The sequence below is a fragment of the Uloborus diversus genome, chromosome 4, assembly GCF_026930045.1.
Source record: "Uloborus diversus isolate 005 chromosome 4, Udiv.v.3.1, whole genome shotgun sequence".
In the NCBI taxonomy this organism is placed as follows: Eukaryota; Metazoa; Arthropoda; class Arachnida; order Araneae; family Uloboridae; genus Uloborus; species Uloborus diversus.
The window spans coordinates 140,442,366-140,460,793 of record NC_072734.1 but is presented as its reverse complement, the minus strand read 5'-3'; the positions used below and the strand labels follow the sequence as shown (position 1 = coordinate 140,460,793).

General features: G+C 34.3%; 1 protein-coding gene across 1 annotated transcript in view; it reads left to right on the top strand.

The window, feature by feature from the left end:
- Positions 1-2,968: 2,968 nt before the first annotated feature.
- LOC129220474 (trypsin-2-like) overlaps positions 2,969-18,428 on the top strand; it is a 33,348-nt gene continuing 17,888 nt past the window's right edge. The window contains exons 1-4 of the mRNA XM_054854895.1: positions 2,969-3,087; positions 5,778-5,854; positions 8,419-8,525; positions 10,828-11,099. Of these exons, the coding sequence (XP_054710870.1) occupies positions 2,994-3,087; positions 5,778-5,854; positions 8,419-8,525; positions 10,828-11,099 (550 nt within the window). The 5' untranslated portion in view covers positions 2,969-2,993. The remainder of the gene's footprint in view (positions 3,088-5,777; positions 5,855-8,418; positions 8,526-10,827; positions 11,100-18,428) is intronic.

Sequence of the window (18,428 nt, the reverse complement as noted above, 5' to 3'; positions counted from 1 at the left end):
CTTGTGCAAGCGAAGAACATTTGGCGAGATTTCGCATGTCAGTTAAATCATATTTATTTTTTATCATGAGTAGAATAAAATCGTAGAAAGATTACAGAATTCGATAAGTTTAAAGAAATAATGTTAGATCAATTGAAAAGAAAACTATCACCATATATCCGTGAGAATGTTGTTGATGATATGCATGGCATGACATAATTAAATCATAACGCAGAAATTAGAAAAATCCGAAACAGAAAAATTTAAAATTAACCGATTCGGCAATTTGTGAAAAAATTTCAGCTACAAATGCAAAACAATTAGCGCTAGCCAAGCAAGGCAAAGAAGTATCATCTCCTTTTGATAATAATTCGTAATGTCATATAATTAAATTATCTAGCATTAATTGTTATTCTTGTCAGGCCACAATTATTACTTAGTTTTATCAAGAATTGATAAATATCGAATTCAACATCGTGGAAATGGTTGCTTAGAACTATGAACTACGTAATTTGCATTAATTTTTGACGTTTAGTAATGCTTCTTGAATTCTCATTTCTTTCTACGTGGGCCAGAATATCCACAAGACTTTGGCAATTAATTTGAAAAGAATAAAGCGAAAAAATCATGCATTCGAACAAAATTTACTAGGTTTATGAGCATTTTGTACGCTACGGCGCGCGTTTATTTTACCTTTTTCATCCGCCATTAGACGGTGGCTGCAGTGCTCTCTATAGTTTGTTGGAGTTGCGAATTTCTTTTTCCATTTTTTCCATGTTATCTAGAAAAAATGAAAATAATTAAATTTCATCTGTGTCCAGACCCGCGAGATTCATTTTTATATGAGATCGGTAATCACGGGCGGGAAGGTTTTTTAATTAGTTTTTTAATTCAATATTAGTTCTTGTTATTCTGAAATAGTTTTTTTTTCCCCATATAGGTACAGTGAAATTTCGTTACAACGAACTTCAATGGGCCGTAAATTGTGTTCGTTGTAACGGAAATTTCGCTGCATTGGAATACAAGCAAAGTAACGGAAAATAAATCGGAATTGAAAGTTTATTTCGTTGTAACATATATTTCGTTACATTGTTACCGTATTACACCGCATTATCCGGCATGCCGCAAAATTCGGGGATCACCAGATTTTAAGTAACACTTGCCTGGTCCTTTCCGGCATGCCGGGAAAATCGAGGTTTGGAAAAAAAATAAAACTATAAAAATATGTGTTCAGCTAAAAAAATAATATAAGTTCGTTACATGTCGTATTAGTATTAATAAACAGTTTAATTTTGTAAAAATATTAACTAACAATGTCATTTGTTATTTTAGCAAGAAAAATATTATTCAGTAAGGAATAATTTTTAGAAAATAAATTAAAACTAAACAAACATTTAAGCAGTAAGTTACCGCCCCTTGGACAGTGCTAAATAATTTACCATAGCTATTCAATACATAAAAATTAAACTTACCTCTCTAAAAGGAACCAAAATAATTTATTCAAACAAAATTATGAACGAACCGCGGTGATAATGGTTTGGTTTCCAATTGAAACAGAATGGGGAAATTTTCTTTAGTTTTGCTGCAAAATAAACCTCGAATTATCCGGCATGCTGGAAAATTCAAACTTCCCGGCATGCTGACCAACCTCGCTTTTTTCCGGCATGCCAGTTAATGCCGGGTAAGACGGTATTTGTTATAACAGGATTTCACTGTAGAATTAATCACTATTTCGGTCTTCACTTTTTTGTATACCTCACTTCTCCAAATATATATACAGTCAATTCGCGATAACTCGAAGTCCAATAGCTCGAGTATTATTATAACTCGAAATTTTTTTCAAGTCCTGACCCTTTTGTTTTTTTCATGCTAATTATTCTCAATGTCTCGAAGTTAACGAATTTGAAAGAACGAAAAAAAAGGAAATAGAAAGAAAGAAGTGACTATGAGTAAAAAATTAATTCACCTTCACTTGAAATTCCTGCACAATAGACCTCTAAAGAAAGAAGAGTGCCTAGCTAATGCGCGATAAAGGAGTTGCACGTGCGGAAATGAGTTCGCTTGTTTTCTTCTGTTGTACTGTACTGTTTACACTTTGACATGTTGCTGGACTACGAATATGCTTTTAAGCTGTCAAGATGTCAAGTCAACTGGTTGTACCTTTTTTCAAAAGCTGACCTAAGTTAAGATGCTTCTTTCTTTAGTTCGATCATTTGCTAATAAGTTCCTGAGAGACAGAGTGAGTTTTCTTTACTATTAAATAAGTCTAAGAAAGTACTCTGTCAATGATATTAAAAGAAAGAGAGAAACTTCTAAAGCGGTAGAATCGATGAACCCGAATTCGAAACGAATGAAAATGTGCACCTTTCCTGAAGTAGAATCTGTTCTATTCAAGTGGTTCCAGCAGTATCGAAATCAAAACCATGCGTTTGATTTTTTTTTCTCTCAATATTTTTGATTAAACTGTCATATTGTGCTTAAAAACTTTTAAGTTCTGTAATTTTGCCTGTTATATCTACATACTAATTAAAATATTCGATGGTTTTTAATATTAAAATAACAAAACCAAAACTAGCGGTAAGTCGAACTTTTGATAAGTCGAAGTTTTTTGTCAGTCCCTTTACACTCGAGTTATCACGAATTGACGGTATGTATGTATATATATATATATATATATATATATATATATATATATATATATATATATATATATATATATATATTTATATTTATATATATATATATATAGTATATATATATGAAACAATATTTTCACGCCTTCAAAAAACCGTATCTATATCCCCCTGTCTGTTCCTATTGTTCTTCCGTACAGCGGTCAATCGGTTTCACTCTCCATCCGAGATTTTATTGTCTCTCGTCTACGGAGGATGACTCGAGCGAGAGGGAAAGGAAGATGGGATCCGGTTTTCTGGGATGTGCTGGCCCCAAGCTTATAAATTCCTCTCCGATTCGCGCTCTCGGACGGCCACTCTTCATGTGTCGCCCAAGGAACGATGGCACTTCCTCTGGGTCGCTTCTTACCCTCGCTCTGCGGAGTCCTCATCTCCCTATCCCTGGTTATCACTGACAGCGGAACGGACTTCGAACGTAAGTTGAACTATTTTTTTTTTCTAACCACTGATACGTTCTGAATCGTTTGAAATTAATTATCTGAACATTTTTTTTTTTTACCCGTGGACTTTCAAAATATCGCGAACCGGCGGGCGGACTTAGTTCCCTTCCCCTACAAAAACACAAATAAATAAATTTTACTATGCATTAAAACACAATAATAATGGGAATGTTTTTGTTGTGATTAACTTACAATAGTTTTAAGGAAGTGGAAAAGTATTGTTGTTTTTGGTGGGTTTTCCCCCCTCCTCCTCTCTTTTTTTTTGGGTGGTAAAAACCCCTTACAAATACACTCCCCTACAAACACATAAATAAATAAATTTTACTATGCAAAAACACAATAATAATTGGGATGTGTTTGTCATGGTGAACTTACAATAATTTTAGAGATGCGGAAAAGTATTATTGTTGCTCTTGGTTTTTTTTTTTTTTTTTTTTTTACCCAAAAAAAAAAAAAAAAAAAAAATTCCTCCAACATTTTTTTTTTTTAAGTTTTTGATTTTTAACGTGTAATAGCCTTTTGCCGCCTAGTACACAAATTTTCAACCCTCGATAGATACAAATTAATTGATTTTTTGAACAAAATATATGGAAGTGACATCTTGGATATAAGCCAGATTTTCACGTTTTTGCATCATGTTTTAGTGATCGGAAGAAAGGAAAATCAGATGGTGCAATTCGTAACCAGAATATATCGTCTATTATCAGCAGAAAAGGAGTGATCCTGAAGTATGATACAGCAATAGCAAACTACTCAAGGTGAACCACTAAAAAATATATAAGCTGTGGTGAGCTGCTTTGCTCACAAAATTCACCTGACATTGCAAAATCTGACTTACCTTTATTCCGATCTCTATGTGACAAACGCTTGAAAATTTGTCTTGTAATAAGATTGCCATCTCCAGATATTTTGCTCAAAAACCGCATCATTTTTATTCATCTGAGATTGAAAACTTGTGCACTACGCAACAAAAGGTAGTAGATAACGAGGGTAGTAACGTTGTTGAATAAAACTAAACAGTCTTAAAAGTGTGTTTTGGAGAAAAAACAAAATTACTTTTTGAAACACCCCCCCCCCCTAATATTTGAATGTAAAAATAAGTACAGTAAGTGTTAAATGCAATGATAAATTTATAAGTTGTTATTCTTACGTAAATTAACCTTTGGAAAGAACGCAGATAAATAATCACAAAAATAACGTAAACGATCACATACACGTTTACTGGTATTTTCTTGAATGAGGGTTTTTTTTTTTTTTTTTTTTTTTTTCCCCACCGACAGGAAGAAGTCTCCGAGGACCGGTCAAATTTTTAAATGGACCGATATGGGTTCGTCTCCTGACAAAACTTTTTTTTCTCCACTCACAAGAAAAAAAAAACTTTTTTTTTCAAATGTTTTGTTAACATTTATTAGCGTTTCTCATTATTTCACAACAGACAACTGTAATATTGCGAACTAACCCAACGTTGGAAAGAGCTAATATTTTCATCGGCACAAACTTTTGGTTCATGAATCGGCATAAGTTGAGTGACGTGATTTCAAAATTATTGCTAGTGGTATTATTGTTAACTAATATTTTTACTTTCGTTATTTCATAATTTTTAGAATTATTACTGCTCATGAGTTTCAAAAAAATTATTTGTGACTGCACAGTGCACGTTTTAACAGCACGCATTGAAAATAACGTATTTTTACCAAGTTGTTACAATTCAAAAAGTTATTGCTTTTATTTATTATTCATAGAATGTACGAGTATTTTAGAAAAAAGAAAGACAATTTTCTTCCATACCATTTTTTTATCTGTTAGGATTTTTTTGCATCTTCATTGTGATAAAATGAAGATGCAAAAATTAATTTAAAATTTTGGTTGGATAAAGTTTTGTTATCCTATTCTTTCTTGATCTAGAGATTCAAAAGCCGACTGCCTAATTTTCAGCAAAGAGTATGAAAAATGGACTTCCAGATTGCACCACGCAGGGGCGAGGGCGAGTCACATCATCTAGCAAAATTACCAATAGTGCTCAAAATAAAATTCTAATCACATGATCTAAACATAATAATAACGAAAAATTAATAGTCATAAATATTTAATCTTCATAATTTTCGTAAAAGAATTAGTACGAGAGGTTTATTTATTTATTTATTTTTTAATCTTGATTTCACGGTTTTGTTCTTCATGGTGATAATTAATCTTTGATTCATTGTAGGAATTCCTGTAAGGAATTAATTTCATCTCCCGTAGTTTTTCCAAACCTTTAAAATAATGCAAAACTTTTAAAGATCAGAGAGTTTTCGCACTATGCGTAGGAGGGGCAGGGAGAGGAGTTAGCTTTGAATTAGAAATAAATCGAAAACGTATTCGCATTTGCACTTGAACATAGCGAACATTTTCTATTAGGGAGTGACTGAATTTTACTCGAGAGTTTTTCCAAGTGTCCCAAAGAGGGGTGAGTTATATAGGGATGAAATAAACAAACAAATCCACTTTCAAATTTATGGCAGACAAAAATACCTGGGGTGCACGCAAAATTCTAGACAAGTGCAACTAAACAGCAATTTATCACCGTTTCAAACATCCATTTTAAAAAAAAATGCTGAGAGTAAATCATAGGATTACGAGCTCCAAAACTAAAACAGAATTAAAAATCCCGCTTTTTCTTTTTCAGGATGTGGCATCGGACCGGTTTTGACGGGGCGAATCGTCGGTGGCAATGAAACGGAGCCCAATAAATGGCCTTGGCAGGTACATTTCTTTCATTATGATTCTATTCATATATTCCATCTAATGGGTTCTGAGAACAATTTAAGCAAATCCTGAGAATATTATGGAAGCCATCGTCACTACTTAGCCGGAGTTCTTTATCGTTTAATGATAAGAAAGTCTTTTCGACAAGTATTTAGGAGTTGTGACAATAAATTATATAAAACATCTCTTTTGTCTGATAACAAGGTTGACCTTTGAGATGAACTACTGTAATATTTAGTGAGAAGTAAAGTGCACTGCACTTTCTATTATCCGTGTGTGTATTATTCGTTTGTTTGGATTTTCCGTGCAGATAGAAAATTACCTCATTATCCAGGTTTTTTAGCTGTTCTGTGTATCAGAAAAATCTGTAAAATAATTTCTGATCAAGTTTAACAAATCTTAGTTCCCAATAAACTTTTTGACCCTCTCTAATTAGTAAAATCTTTTTTAAGGGTAAGGGAAATGAAATTATCATTGCTGAGAAACAACAACAAAAAAAAATATTCCTCCTTCCTCCCTTCCAAAAAAAGGCAGGTGTAAATTTTGAATTAAATATGTTAAATAACCTAAAGGTCTATATAATTTAATTTTTGGTGAGCTTAATCAAACCTTTAATTTGGTTCAAATGAGATTTAAAACGTCCTTGCAAATGGTTAAAAGTCATTGAAGTATTATTTCGCATTGCCATGGCAAAAATGGGAAAACACGGCCCTGCAAAATTTGAATCATCATGTAAGTGTTTGTGCCATAATGACTGGTTTTTGTATTATTTAGTGTACTGACTCCAAACATGGCAGTAATTTTTCTCAACCATTGAAGTATTTCGACAAAATGGGTTGCAATATACTTGCACGAAAGCTTATTTTGCATATTCTGGGGCTATCTTTCTCAAAACATTAAGCGTTTATTAAATTAGAGCAGTTTCCATTATTTAATACATCCCGGAGAACACGAATTTTCTCTGAGTAAAATCCAAAAAAGTCCTCTAAGTAAAATCTAATCCAATAGTAGTCCGTAGTGAATTGACGTTCCACCTACTTCGGCTTCCCTTCCATCAACGCTCCATCTCTTGGATACCTTAGTGACTTTCTAATCTTCAAGATTTTAGGAAACGTAGTGCAAACAGAAATTTAAAAACTCTTTCCTACTCATTGAACAACCCAAATCTTTGAATTTGATTGAAATTTCCTTCACGATAGCTTCAATTAGGGGTCATTTAAGTTCCCGAGCAATTTCGGAACAACTTTATTAAAAGAGCCAAGCCTCTTTTTCCCTTTATACTTTTATGCATTTCGCCTCCAAAAAATTTCTCCAAGTATTAAGACCTACAAAACCTATTCCTTTTTGTTTGCTTCCGAAAACTCTGGAAACTTGTTGCCTAGATATATTTTAAAATTTAATCGTTTGACAAAGCTTAAACAAATTGTTCAATCAATCCAAACGTGATTTTAAGGGAATGCAATAAAACTTTATTAGGATCTACCAAAGTTTCCTTTACTACATTTCTGTTTTCAAGTTTTAGTATATTTCACAAACTCTCTTTCGATCCAGTTATTTTTCTTCTCCTAATCGTACCGTTCGCACAAGCTGGGGCACTTTGTGTATCCTGTTTGCTAACCAAGAAGCACAGAAGAACTTTTAGATAACTTCTTACACTCAATGAAAGACAGTTTCTTTATGCATTGTACTGGTGAGAGTCAGGCGTGGATCCAAAGGGTCCATGGGGGTCATGACAGCACCATCCTCCAAACCAAAGGACCAAAGAAAGCCCAATTCTGTATTTTAAGCACTTAAATTTCGAAAATTTCGCCCCAGAATCCCTAGTAAGACCCAAAAATGACACATTTGACCCCCGCCATCCTCAAATGATCTCTCAAAAATTTTGACCAATTATTTTGTGCAACGAGAGTTAAAATTACCTGTATAAGCTCTTCCCTGTCTAGATCGTCTCTCTTAGCTATAATTTAATAGCGAAAAAAAAAAGAAAGGATAATGACAACATTGGAAACACAAAATATTTCTTTTTTTTTTTTTGCAGAGATGTGCAGCAACGGATAGTCATAAATAAAAAAAAATACAGCACTAATGATCCGAAGTTTGATAAATTTTTCATTCTTTCATCAAAAAAAATCCATTGAAACTAAGATTATTTATGAAGTTGTTAAGTGGTGTGTCAGCCTAAGAAAGGTAGTAAGAGTGAAAAAACAACTTTACTTCTTCATGAATTTAGTACTCTTATTCCAGGTTTTAACCGAAATCTACGCTGGTAGTATTAAAATTTATTGATGACATGTTTGGGTTGTAATGAGTCTAGATTATTAAATGGAACAAAATCAGAAACGTATGTAAAAATGTTATTATAAACAGGTAGTTTTGTTTTTAGTGAAGAATTCAGTATTGACTTTTAATTTCTTTCCTAATTCTTCAATTAGACTTCAGAGATTGGGTACAGTATTCACTTAAATCCCAAATCAGAGACGTTAGAAACACGAGTCTCTTTTAATTGTTCTTAATACATTTCATCTTTAATATCGAGTGTATAATTACGGATCATTTTTCAGGCCTCTCTCATGTTAACGCATCCCCAGTATGGTAAAGTGGGGCACTGGTGTGGTGCCGTCGTTATACACAAACAGTGGGTCATGACAGCAGCTCACTGCATTTTGAAGTAAGTTTGTACCTAATCAGATTTTATTTACAATTAATTCTCGCGAGTACTGTAATATTTTTTGCTACAATTCAAGCGTATTCTGAGAATTAAAGAAACATAATTATCCTTTTTAAAAAGGATTGTTATATTATAACTATTGCTACTTTTAAAGCGTATTCTGAGAGCTGAAGAGCCAAAATTATTCTTTTTGAAAAATATATTTATAGTTTTTGCTACTTTCAAAGTGCATTCTTAAGGTTAAAGAATCAAAATTATTCTCTTTGAAAAGATAGTTACAATTGTTGCTACTCTTAAAGCGTCAAGGAGTTAAACTGCTCGTAGACGCCTACTCTTACCTACTAAGAGTTACTCTAAAGTAAGCTTGCCAGATTTCTGAAATGTTCTACCGGGACACCGGAATGACCCCCCTTCCCCTTCCCCAGCGACTCTAGTACTCAAAGTGGTTCCTAATTTTTGGAGCGTTTTATAGGACAGTTAAATTTCAATGCTATGAATAAATGGTTACTAATTGTGAATCTAAAACAGGGGCACTAAAAAATGACATAAGCAGGTAAAATTGGAACATTTCACTAAATAAGGTAAAAATTCACAGTTTATTTAAATAAAAAAATATTTGAATGAGGAATAAAAAGTTGAACAACATTTAGATAGACTTTTCACTTTATAGAACTTTTTTAGACAGTCGGGTTTTTTTTTTTTTTTTAGTCTTGCAAAAATCTTCACAAGCTAATCCGGTATTAATGTTACAAATCAATGTTGCAAATGATAAAGTAATTAACCAAAACAATTCTTCTCAGTTAATTATAACGACCTATTTGGTCGTTTGTAATCAAATTCATCTTTTTCCAGGACATGAAGTAAATCGGCCGGGACGCCGAGATTTTCTTTGAAAACCGGGACTGTCCCGGTCAAACCGGGACGTCTGGCAAGCCTACTCTAAAGCTTCTAAGAGTTAAAGAATAAAAATAATTCTTTTTGAAAAGGATAGTTTTACTCGTTAAAGTCGCAACTCCAGAGCTTAATGGGTTACAAACCACCACTTTTTTTTTTGGAAAATTTTTTTTAGAATTAAATTTGTAGGGGTCGGGGTAGAAATGTGACAAGATACAAGGAGTGACTTTTCAATCAAATTTTTTGTTTCTCAAAACTAAAATTGAAATAAACATGACAATGGATTTTGTCATTTGGAGAAAAACATATCTGGTTTTAGCATTGCAAAATATAGATTGTATAATGCCTTTGAAAAATTCTACAAATATTTTTTACAAGTTGGAAATTGACCTACAGAAAATTCACATCATATGGCATATCAGATTCTTACCCCGAGCCCTTCATATATAATCTGTTTTGAGCTTTTTTGGTCAAACAAAAATCCGCCAACCCTGATTCCTACTTTATAAACAGGAGCGTTCCCCCAATTTTTTTTTTTTTTTTTTCCAATTACAGCACTGGCTTTAATGAATTGTGCAATCCCTCTGACGTTGATTTGAGTATCTGTTTTAATCATTTTTATAATTTCAATAATTTGTGAATTGTGGTGTTGCTCTTCTGCTGCCATTTTACTTATTGACCGTTAAATTTAGATCGCATATTTTTCTGCGATTTTGAGTGTATGTAAGGCTTTGTTGTATATCTAACGTAGTATATCTTTATAAATGAAAAATTATCTCTAATTTTCTCAAAAGCATTTTTAAATATCCTGTATAGCACGAACAGGAAAACAAAATTAGCCAGATTCCATATAAACTATGTTTGATGTAGGCTCTTTATGAATAAATAAAAGTTAAAGATGCTACAAAATTATCGGCATTTTATTTATTTATTTTTTTTTTTAATTAAAAAGAAGAAGAAGGGAAAAAAAAGGAGACGAGTATACATTCTATAAAATTTTACCGCTATCTAAAGCATTCCTGCATTAACTTTCCAAATAGTTCTGCTTTCTGTTTGAATATTTCTGCGTTTTGATGTTAATTTGACCAAGCCATATAAGTCCTTTACACAGGGAGCTATGAGGCCGAAATTTAGAATCGATGCAAAGTTCAAAAATATTTACGTGCAACTTTGAGCATAGTAAAAGAGAATTACTTTTTCACTGTAACTAATGTCACACTGAAAGAAGTCTTACTTCCAGTATCTAACTCGTTGTATCTCATTTCACTTCAAGATAACTCAGCTTATTTTTGAAAACATAAAAAACATGAATAGGATTTCTTGTGAGGCAGTTAAGGGAAAAAAGAAATGAAGGCAGCACAGCGTTAGATGTAGGCCTGACCCCACTATGATCCCTCATCCGTTACAGCCCACTGTTCTCCCTACCCCAGCCCGTGTTCTGGAAGGTCCGAGTCGGTGAACACAACCTCAAGCTGACGGAAGGGCCAGAGAAGACGATACAGGTGTCCGAGGTGCACTTCCATCCCTGGTACCACGCCTACGACAAAGACATCGCCCTGCTGAAACTGGAGGAAGAAATGGAATTCAACGACTACGTTCGAGCCATATGCCTGCCAGATGAGGATGCCGGATATCTGGGCATGAGATGCGCCGCCACAGGCTGGGGAAAAGTTGATTTTGGTGAGTGGATTTTTGATTAATGTGCGTTGTGACTGATTACATATGAGATAGTGAGAAGCAAAGGAATGCAAGTGGCAAAATTAAAAATTTCGAAATAACTAGTACAAGGGTAACCCCTCCTCTGTCTTGGGGCAAGAGATAGTACTAGTAGCCCTGGCAGGTGCTGCTGTACATCATGATTTAGGAAAAAAAATCAATGAACGCCTACCTAGGACGTAATCTTTATATGAGTTTTAATCAAAACTTGAAAATGTCCACTTGAATCCCTTTGCTTCTCCTTGCCTCATATGTTTTTGAAAGGACACATTTGTAGTCTTCCATTACCCAGGTTTTCATAAGCAGTTACCAGGGTGGGGGCCATGGCACAGATATTTGACGGGGGTTTTACCAGAGAACCACAAGAATGCTAAAATAATGAAAAAAAATTAAATAGATTGTAATCGAAAGATCAATTTCAGACAATTTTTGACGCACAAATTATTTGGCCTCTTTCTCTCATTATCGAAATATGAAGTCTTAAAACCTGCAAAAATTTTATAAAAGTGCCAAATTTAAAGATTTGGTAAGAAATTGAAATGTACCACGCGATTTCACCATCTACATGTTGCAGGAACTCCGTCTGTAAAACGCGTGAAAGATGTCTTCCTTTACCCCCCGAAACTTGCCAAATTTGGCGACTATTCTCAAAATTTCAGCAGACTTTAAGATCTCATATTTCGTTAGCGGGGACGCGAGAGCAAATAAGTTACTTATCCAGAAACATGTTTTAACATTCCCTTTAGATCGCTACTAATTTAGTTTTTTTTTTTTTTTTTTTCATTATTACACAATTGTATGATTTCTAGGTTAGACTTTTTTGAGGCTCTCGTTTTTGAGAGTGGTCTATCAGATTTGACGGCGGAGGGGGGGGGGCGGGAGGGACATCGCTCTTTGGAGAAAGGCACCTATCTGCTATACCTTATGTAATATCGTTGCAAATTTACGCCTAATACAGTGAACTCTCTCCTTCCTTTTAACTACTTTAGGAAAACATACGCATGACATCGTATGCTAACATTAATTTTGATGGGTATAATGTGGAAGGCTATTGAGGATAATTAGAAAAATTGAGTCAAAAAGACACGTTAACAGGCTTTGGTCAACTTGGATTAAGAATTAGATTTTAGTTTGCAATAGAGAGGACATTTGCATGCTTCCTATAGGAAGGTAAGGAAGCTCATGCCCGGGTTAATCTTTGTTCAATTTGCTCCCTCGGCAGGGGCTTCCCGATAGGAGGTCACGGGAGGTCACTGTGACTTCCCAAAAATTTCCTTATTCAGCAAAATGATCTTCATTCCGCTAAATTTGGAATTCTGCAAAATTGTCATCATTCGGCGAAATTTGAAGTCCATTCGGCAAAATTTGGAGTTCCATTGGGCAAATTGAGAATATCCACCTTCCCAAAAATGTAACTTCGGAGAGCACATGTACCTCGGTTTTCATACCCGTAAACTTAGTTATATAAACTTTACTCTAAATTATTTCGAGCAAGTTTGTATTAATTAATTTTGCTCTTTTATATACATATATATACTTTTTTTTTTGTGAGTGGTTTCAAAGTTTCGAATTGCCGTATAAAATAACTAGAAACAAAATAAAGTCTTTGTAAGCAACCACTTTTACTGGAAGGCCTCCTCCTCAAAACAACCAAAATTTGATGAATCTCTAGTTGTCTCTCATTATTTCTCTGAACCACAGATGTACTTCTTATCTTACTGCATTTCAAGTTTAATCTTCAAAAAAAAAAGATAGAAAAAAATCTCTATCGCCTGTGTGTCATTTAGAATATTTTCTTACTTTTAAGATCATTAATTTATGAAGATTATGCTGAAGAAGTCATCAAAATGCTACCAAAAAGATAGGTTAAGCAAAAGTGAAAAACTTCACCTGTTTGTTTATCTATTCGTTGACAAAAAGGAAAACCAGCTCTGTGAAAAGAAAAAACTCTACTTTATATTCTTATCCGATACTTTTTAACAGGAAGATGCGATTCAAACGGGTGAGAAAATTAGAGGTTGTTATAAAAAGAAGGCACGAAAATTTCAAGGATACATGCGCATTGCTTGACCTTATCTGCACATTTTGAGGGTCGATTTCTTTTGTATATTTGCATTTTTTTACTCATAAAAGCTGAAACCTATTATAATGCATGTCAGGCCACGACGTGCTATTCTTCCAGCTATTAGCAGAAAGTTACTTGAATGACTGCTTTTGTAACATCAGCGGTGTGAAGCCGGTGATTATGTTGCTGAGTGGATCAGTGCTTAGAGGAATTTGTCATTCCCGAATTAGATGTTATGTGTTTAACATTGAAATTAATGTCAGTGAAGAAAAGCAGAACGCATCAATCACTTTAAAGACGTTTCCTTTCAACGTGCTGTGGGTTAAAGTGATCTCAAAGCACCACTAACTTGGTACATCATGGTGAACTCGTGGTGGAATAATATTCTTGGGCTTTTAAAATGGTCACTTAGACTCAAATGGAAGCTCTATGTGGTGGTTTAAATGATTGCTATAAGTGCTCATACCATCGTTATTAGTATAATTATCATCATCAATATCAACCATCATCAATCATCTGCTGAATAAATCTTTCATCTCTCCTGCATGTTGTGATTTGATGTCTTGGATTTTCAGTCAACTACAGAGACTCATTATGTCCGAGACTTTCAGAGACTTATTCTGTCCAAGATTTTCAGTGACTCATTTTGTCAGAGACTTCCGGAAACTCATTATGCCCGACATTTTCAGAGACTCATAATGTCCGAGACTTTCAGACTCATTATGTCTGACACTTTCATAGACTCATTGTGTCTGAGACTTTCGGGGATTCATTATGTCCGACACTTTCAGACCCTCATTATGTCCGAACATTTTGACTGAAGAATATTTATGGTGGCATGGAGGGAGTTAAGCAATGAGATATTCGTTCAGGATCGAAAAGATCACCTTTCATTACACTAGTCAACACCAAAAATGCATCCTGCTTGAAAATAGCTATTTCCGAAATATTTTGCCCCGCTAAATACGAAAATCACCATAAAAAGTTGAGATAAAAGTTGAGTTTTTAAGATATAGAGTCAACTGGGATACTGAATTCTTACGAATGTTATCTTTTCCTGGCAGATAGAAACAACTCCCATAGGACTGACTGTCTTCTAAGTTCGACCCATGATTGGGATAGAAAATCTCACTACATAAAACTGAAATGGACTTCAAGAAATTTAATTTTCTGGGGAGAGAAATGCTCAAAATCAGCCTCTAGTTATCCAACCTATTCTGCTCCCACTCATGCTCATTCTGCTGGGGATAATAAAGAACTTCGTGAAAGCTGTGAACAAAAACAATTTTTGTACACCTTAGAGGGAAATTTCCAAGATATATAAGCTAAGGTTAAGGAGAGAATTTTTAACGGCCCTTCAAATACGCGCATCTATGAAAATCACTGTTTTTGAAAAAAAATTGCGAGGGAAAGAAAACACCCAGGAAGCCTCTAAGGGTTGCATTACAAGTATCTCTAAGCAGCAGAGAAGACGAGAACTAAAATCAGTTGGTCAAACAATCCCTACGGAAGTTCCGTGATCATTTATGAATGATGTGTCTCTGAAACTCGAATTTTGTTCACTTCTTCCAGGATATTTTGTTTAAAAACTAAAGCTATGCGCAGATAGCACGAGGAAAGGTTTCACCAAGATATTTTTTCAATAGAACGCAGGTATCAGGATCATTGGGCTGAGTTAATACTCACCAAATGCTGCTAAACTATTGCAAGAGATGGTTCTTTTTTGACGTACAAAAAGTAATCGAAAATGAAGCGTTTGCAGAAATAAGCCAAAATCAACCACTGCTTTCCAAAAAATAAGCATCTTTACTAATAATAAAGCTGAAAGTCTCTCTGCCTGGATATCTCTCTGTCCGGATCTCTCTCTGTCTGTAAGAATCTCTGTGACGCGCATAGCGCCTAGACCGTTCGGCCGATTTTCATGAAATTCGGCTCAGACTTAGTTTGTAGCACGTAGGTGTGCAGCTCGAAGCGATTTTTCGAAAATTCGATTTTGTTCTTTTTCTATTCCAATTTTAAAAACATTTTCCCGAGCAAAATTATCATAAGATGGACGAGTAAATTACCAAGACATCATAACGTGGAACCGTAACATGGGGCGAGAAATTCATCATACATTATTTGTAAATGTACTGGTGAACCAAAAGACCTTTTAATTTTCTACTAAGAACAAAGTCATGCGGGTGCCACTAGTTGTTTAATAAAGCAGAACCTATTTAATAACACTTACTGCACAAGATTTTTTTCCCCTTTTTAACATTACCTTTAAATCAATGTGTGGGTGCTGTGTATCTTTCTCCAGTGGCCTTTTATGTATTTTGAAAACAAGAGCTGATAAAAAAAAAATCAATTACCATATTCGTTTTTCTCGACCCAAAATTAGTAGGAAGTGACTATTTAAAATCAGGATGTGGACAAAAAATTATTTTTTGTTGACTAGTGTTATCAGTTCGCGCTCGATAAAGCGTCAAGTTCTATTTCAGTCCTTTTCTAGCCCGGTAGGAGAAACAGCGTAACCCTGCAACGTACATCACAAAATTTTTGAGAATTTCTGCATACTATTTCTTAGTAGACTTAGTAGTTTCAAAGTAGCTAAAAAATACCTAAAATTTTTAAAGGAAAAAAATCTGAAACTTCAGCGTGCGAAAATTTATACTGTATTTTCTGGAATATAGTCCACCGGTAGCATTTACTTGTGTTTTTAAAGTTAAGTATTTTATTTTTAAGCATTTCGCGGGGTTTATTTAGTATTTAACTAAAATTCTAATTCCGGTTTATCTTGCAGACAATTTTTGTGATTTTCAATTTTCGTCGCAAAATGCAAAAAGACATTTTGCTGCCGGGTTGAGTAGATGGTACATACTGCACCAAATGATTGATGAAGGCTGAAGTTGCTCTAGTTTCGACCGACTTTTTAATTCTTCCCACAAGAATTTTTCGCTTTGCAAAACTGCTTTTTAATACATCTGTTTCATATTCATTGTTACATGATAAAAGAGTCAGCTTGCCCCTAGGGATTCTAAGGTTTACATTTTGTATGAATCCTTAGAATTACCATGTGTTACTGCATGGCGAAGTGATCAAGTAAAGTACTTCCCCTCCTCCTTCCGGGTTGCTCAGCGCTATAGGATTGGTAAATTCACCATGAAGGTTCCATTTTTAAAAGTCGCTATTCCCACATAGAAACTTCATGGAAAATAAGCGTATTGTGAAAAAAATGCCTTTAATGTGCTTGAAGCTTTAACTTTCTCTAATCCCACAATATTAAGTAGAGAAATTAATTTGCATAGGAGTGTACGGGAGCTCATCTGTTTCTTTCTTTTTTTTTTTTTTTAATGAGTATTTTTACATACTATACTAAATTCAAGTATGAATATAGAGTAAAGAAAGATACATAGAGAGGCCCCATCTATGGTAAAAAGGAGATGGAATTGAAGCCGGAATTATGGGATACAGCGGTGCAATGATGGGCGAGGTTATGATGACATGATCGCTTCGCGAGAATAGTTTTCACCAATCTCGCAGAGAGACCGAATAAAATAGCTGGCGGATTGGTTTGCATTTTGATTCATGTTTTAAAGTAATTTCAAAAAACGTTCTTCATCAACTTGCAAGTATAAATTAATAACCAATTGAGATTCAGTAATAGAATGTTTTGAATCAAGATGTATCTCAAGATACTTAGCAAGAAGCTAAGGACCTTGGGATACAGCGGTGCAACTGCCGGCTTCAATTTCTTAGTATAGCAGGGCCTGTCTATGTAATTTCTTTACTCTATGAGTATGAAAAAAGTTCATAAAACCATACAGATTTCCACCTTTCTCTTTGAAATTAACCCTCTCAATCCTTCATTTGGTGATCTTGTCCTTGTTATGCTCTGCTAGTAAAAGTTTGGTCTGTTAGTGAGAGGAAGGCTGAACTAGATCCAATGATCAAGGTTAGTTTCAGTGAATGAGTGAAACCTATCGATTCTTTACTCTCGGGGAAGTTATTACGCCCCTCTTTCATTCAATCCCGTTAAAGCTTTAAATAAACATGAAAGAAAGCTCAGTGCATCACAAAAAATGTCGCTAAATAGTCAATATTAATGGAATTCATTAAATACGTAGTAGAAAAAAAATTTAAAGTATGGTTTTGAGATGGGAGAGCATTTTTCTTTCCATCTGATCTCTCTCCCTCCCCCCTTTACACGCAATAACTTTTGGGGTTACAGTCCTCAAAAGAACAAGTTCTAACTCAATATCTTTATGTGAAAGATCTTTTCTCACCAACAGCTCAGTCTCTCTCTTTCTCTTTTTTTTCTAACAGTTTTGTTTAGCTTTGAATAGCTCAAAAAAATAAAAGAGAAGACTTTAATTTTCAGTAAATTCTTATGTAACATGTAAAGTTTTGAAATGACGAGCCGTCATAGGAAACTGACAAGAAACAGTTGACGTTAAACGTTGCCAGGATTCTCCATTTGCACTCCGGTAATCTTTTTATGATAAAAGTCAACAAGCACACAATGTTTTTATTTAATGTATTGCAGAAATAGAACACGCACGTTTGACTCTTAATTAAACAAAATCTAGTATAATTTTTCGAAAAACAAACAAAAGGGGAATTTTTGGTTCTTTAAAATTCTGGTGTTATTTTTCATTAACATATCTTTAGCTTTTGAAGGTTTTGACACACATTTTTTCAAAGCAAGGACAGTTTTCGTTGTTATCATAATAGTGAAAACAACCTTGTTAAAATAAGAGAATTAAACAGCAAATTTACATTCCATCAGTTACTTCACTTCCTTCCTTAAGTAGCAAACGATATTTTCTCTTGTTGTTAATTCTTTCTGTTGTGTATACTGACATACTTGTGTATAGTGTAACAAAAGTATAACAAAAACAAACATCTTCAGTAATCTTTGGAGCGTTCGAGTGGAAGAAGATCTGGAAGATCTGAAGATGTCCTTTAAACGCCCAGAAATATCGCTCAAATGGGCGGTAGAGAATTGAGTGAATGTGAATCGCTTACAAATTAAGACATTTTTTAAATCTTATTCTTATCTATGCTTCACGTACTCTCCGACTAAACTGGTAGATTTTGTTTTGAAATTATGTGTCTCAAAGTTGTTCTTCCGTAGCAACCACAATTCTGGCAACTGTTGGACAATTAACTCTTTTTTTTTCAACCCTACAATACAAATGCAAGTAAAGAATCGTTGATATTTACCCGGAAAAACAAGAAAAGAA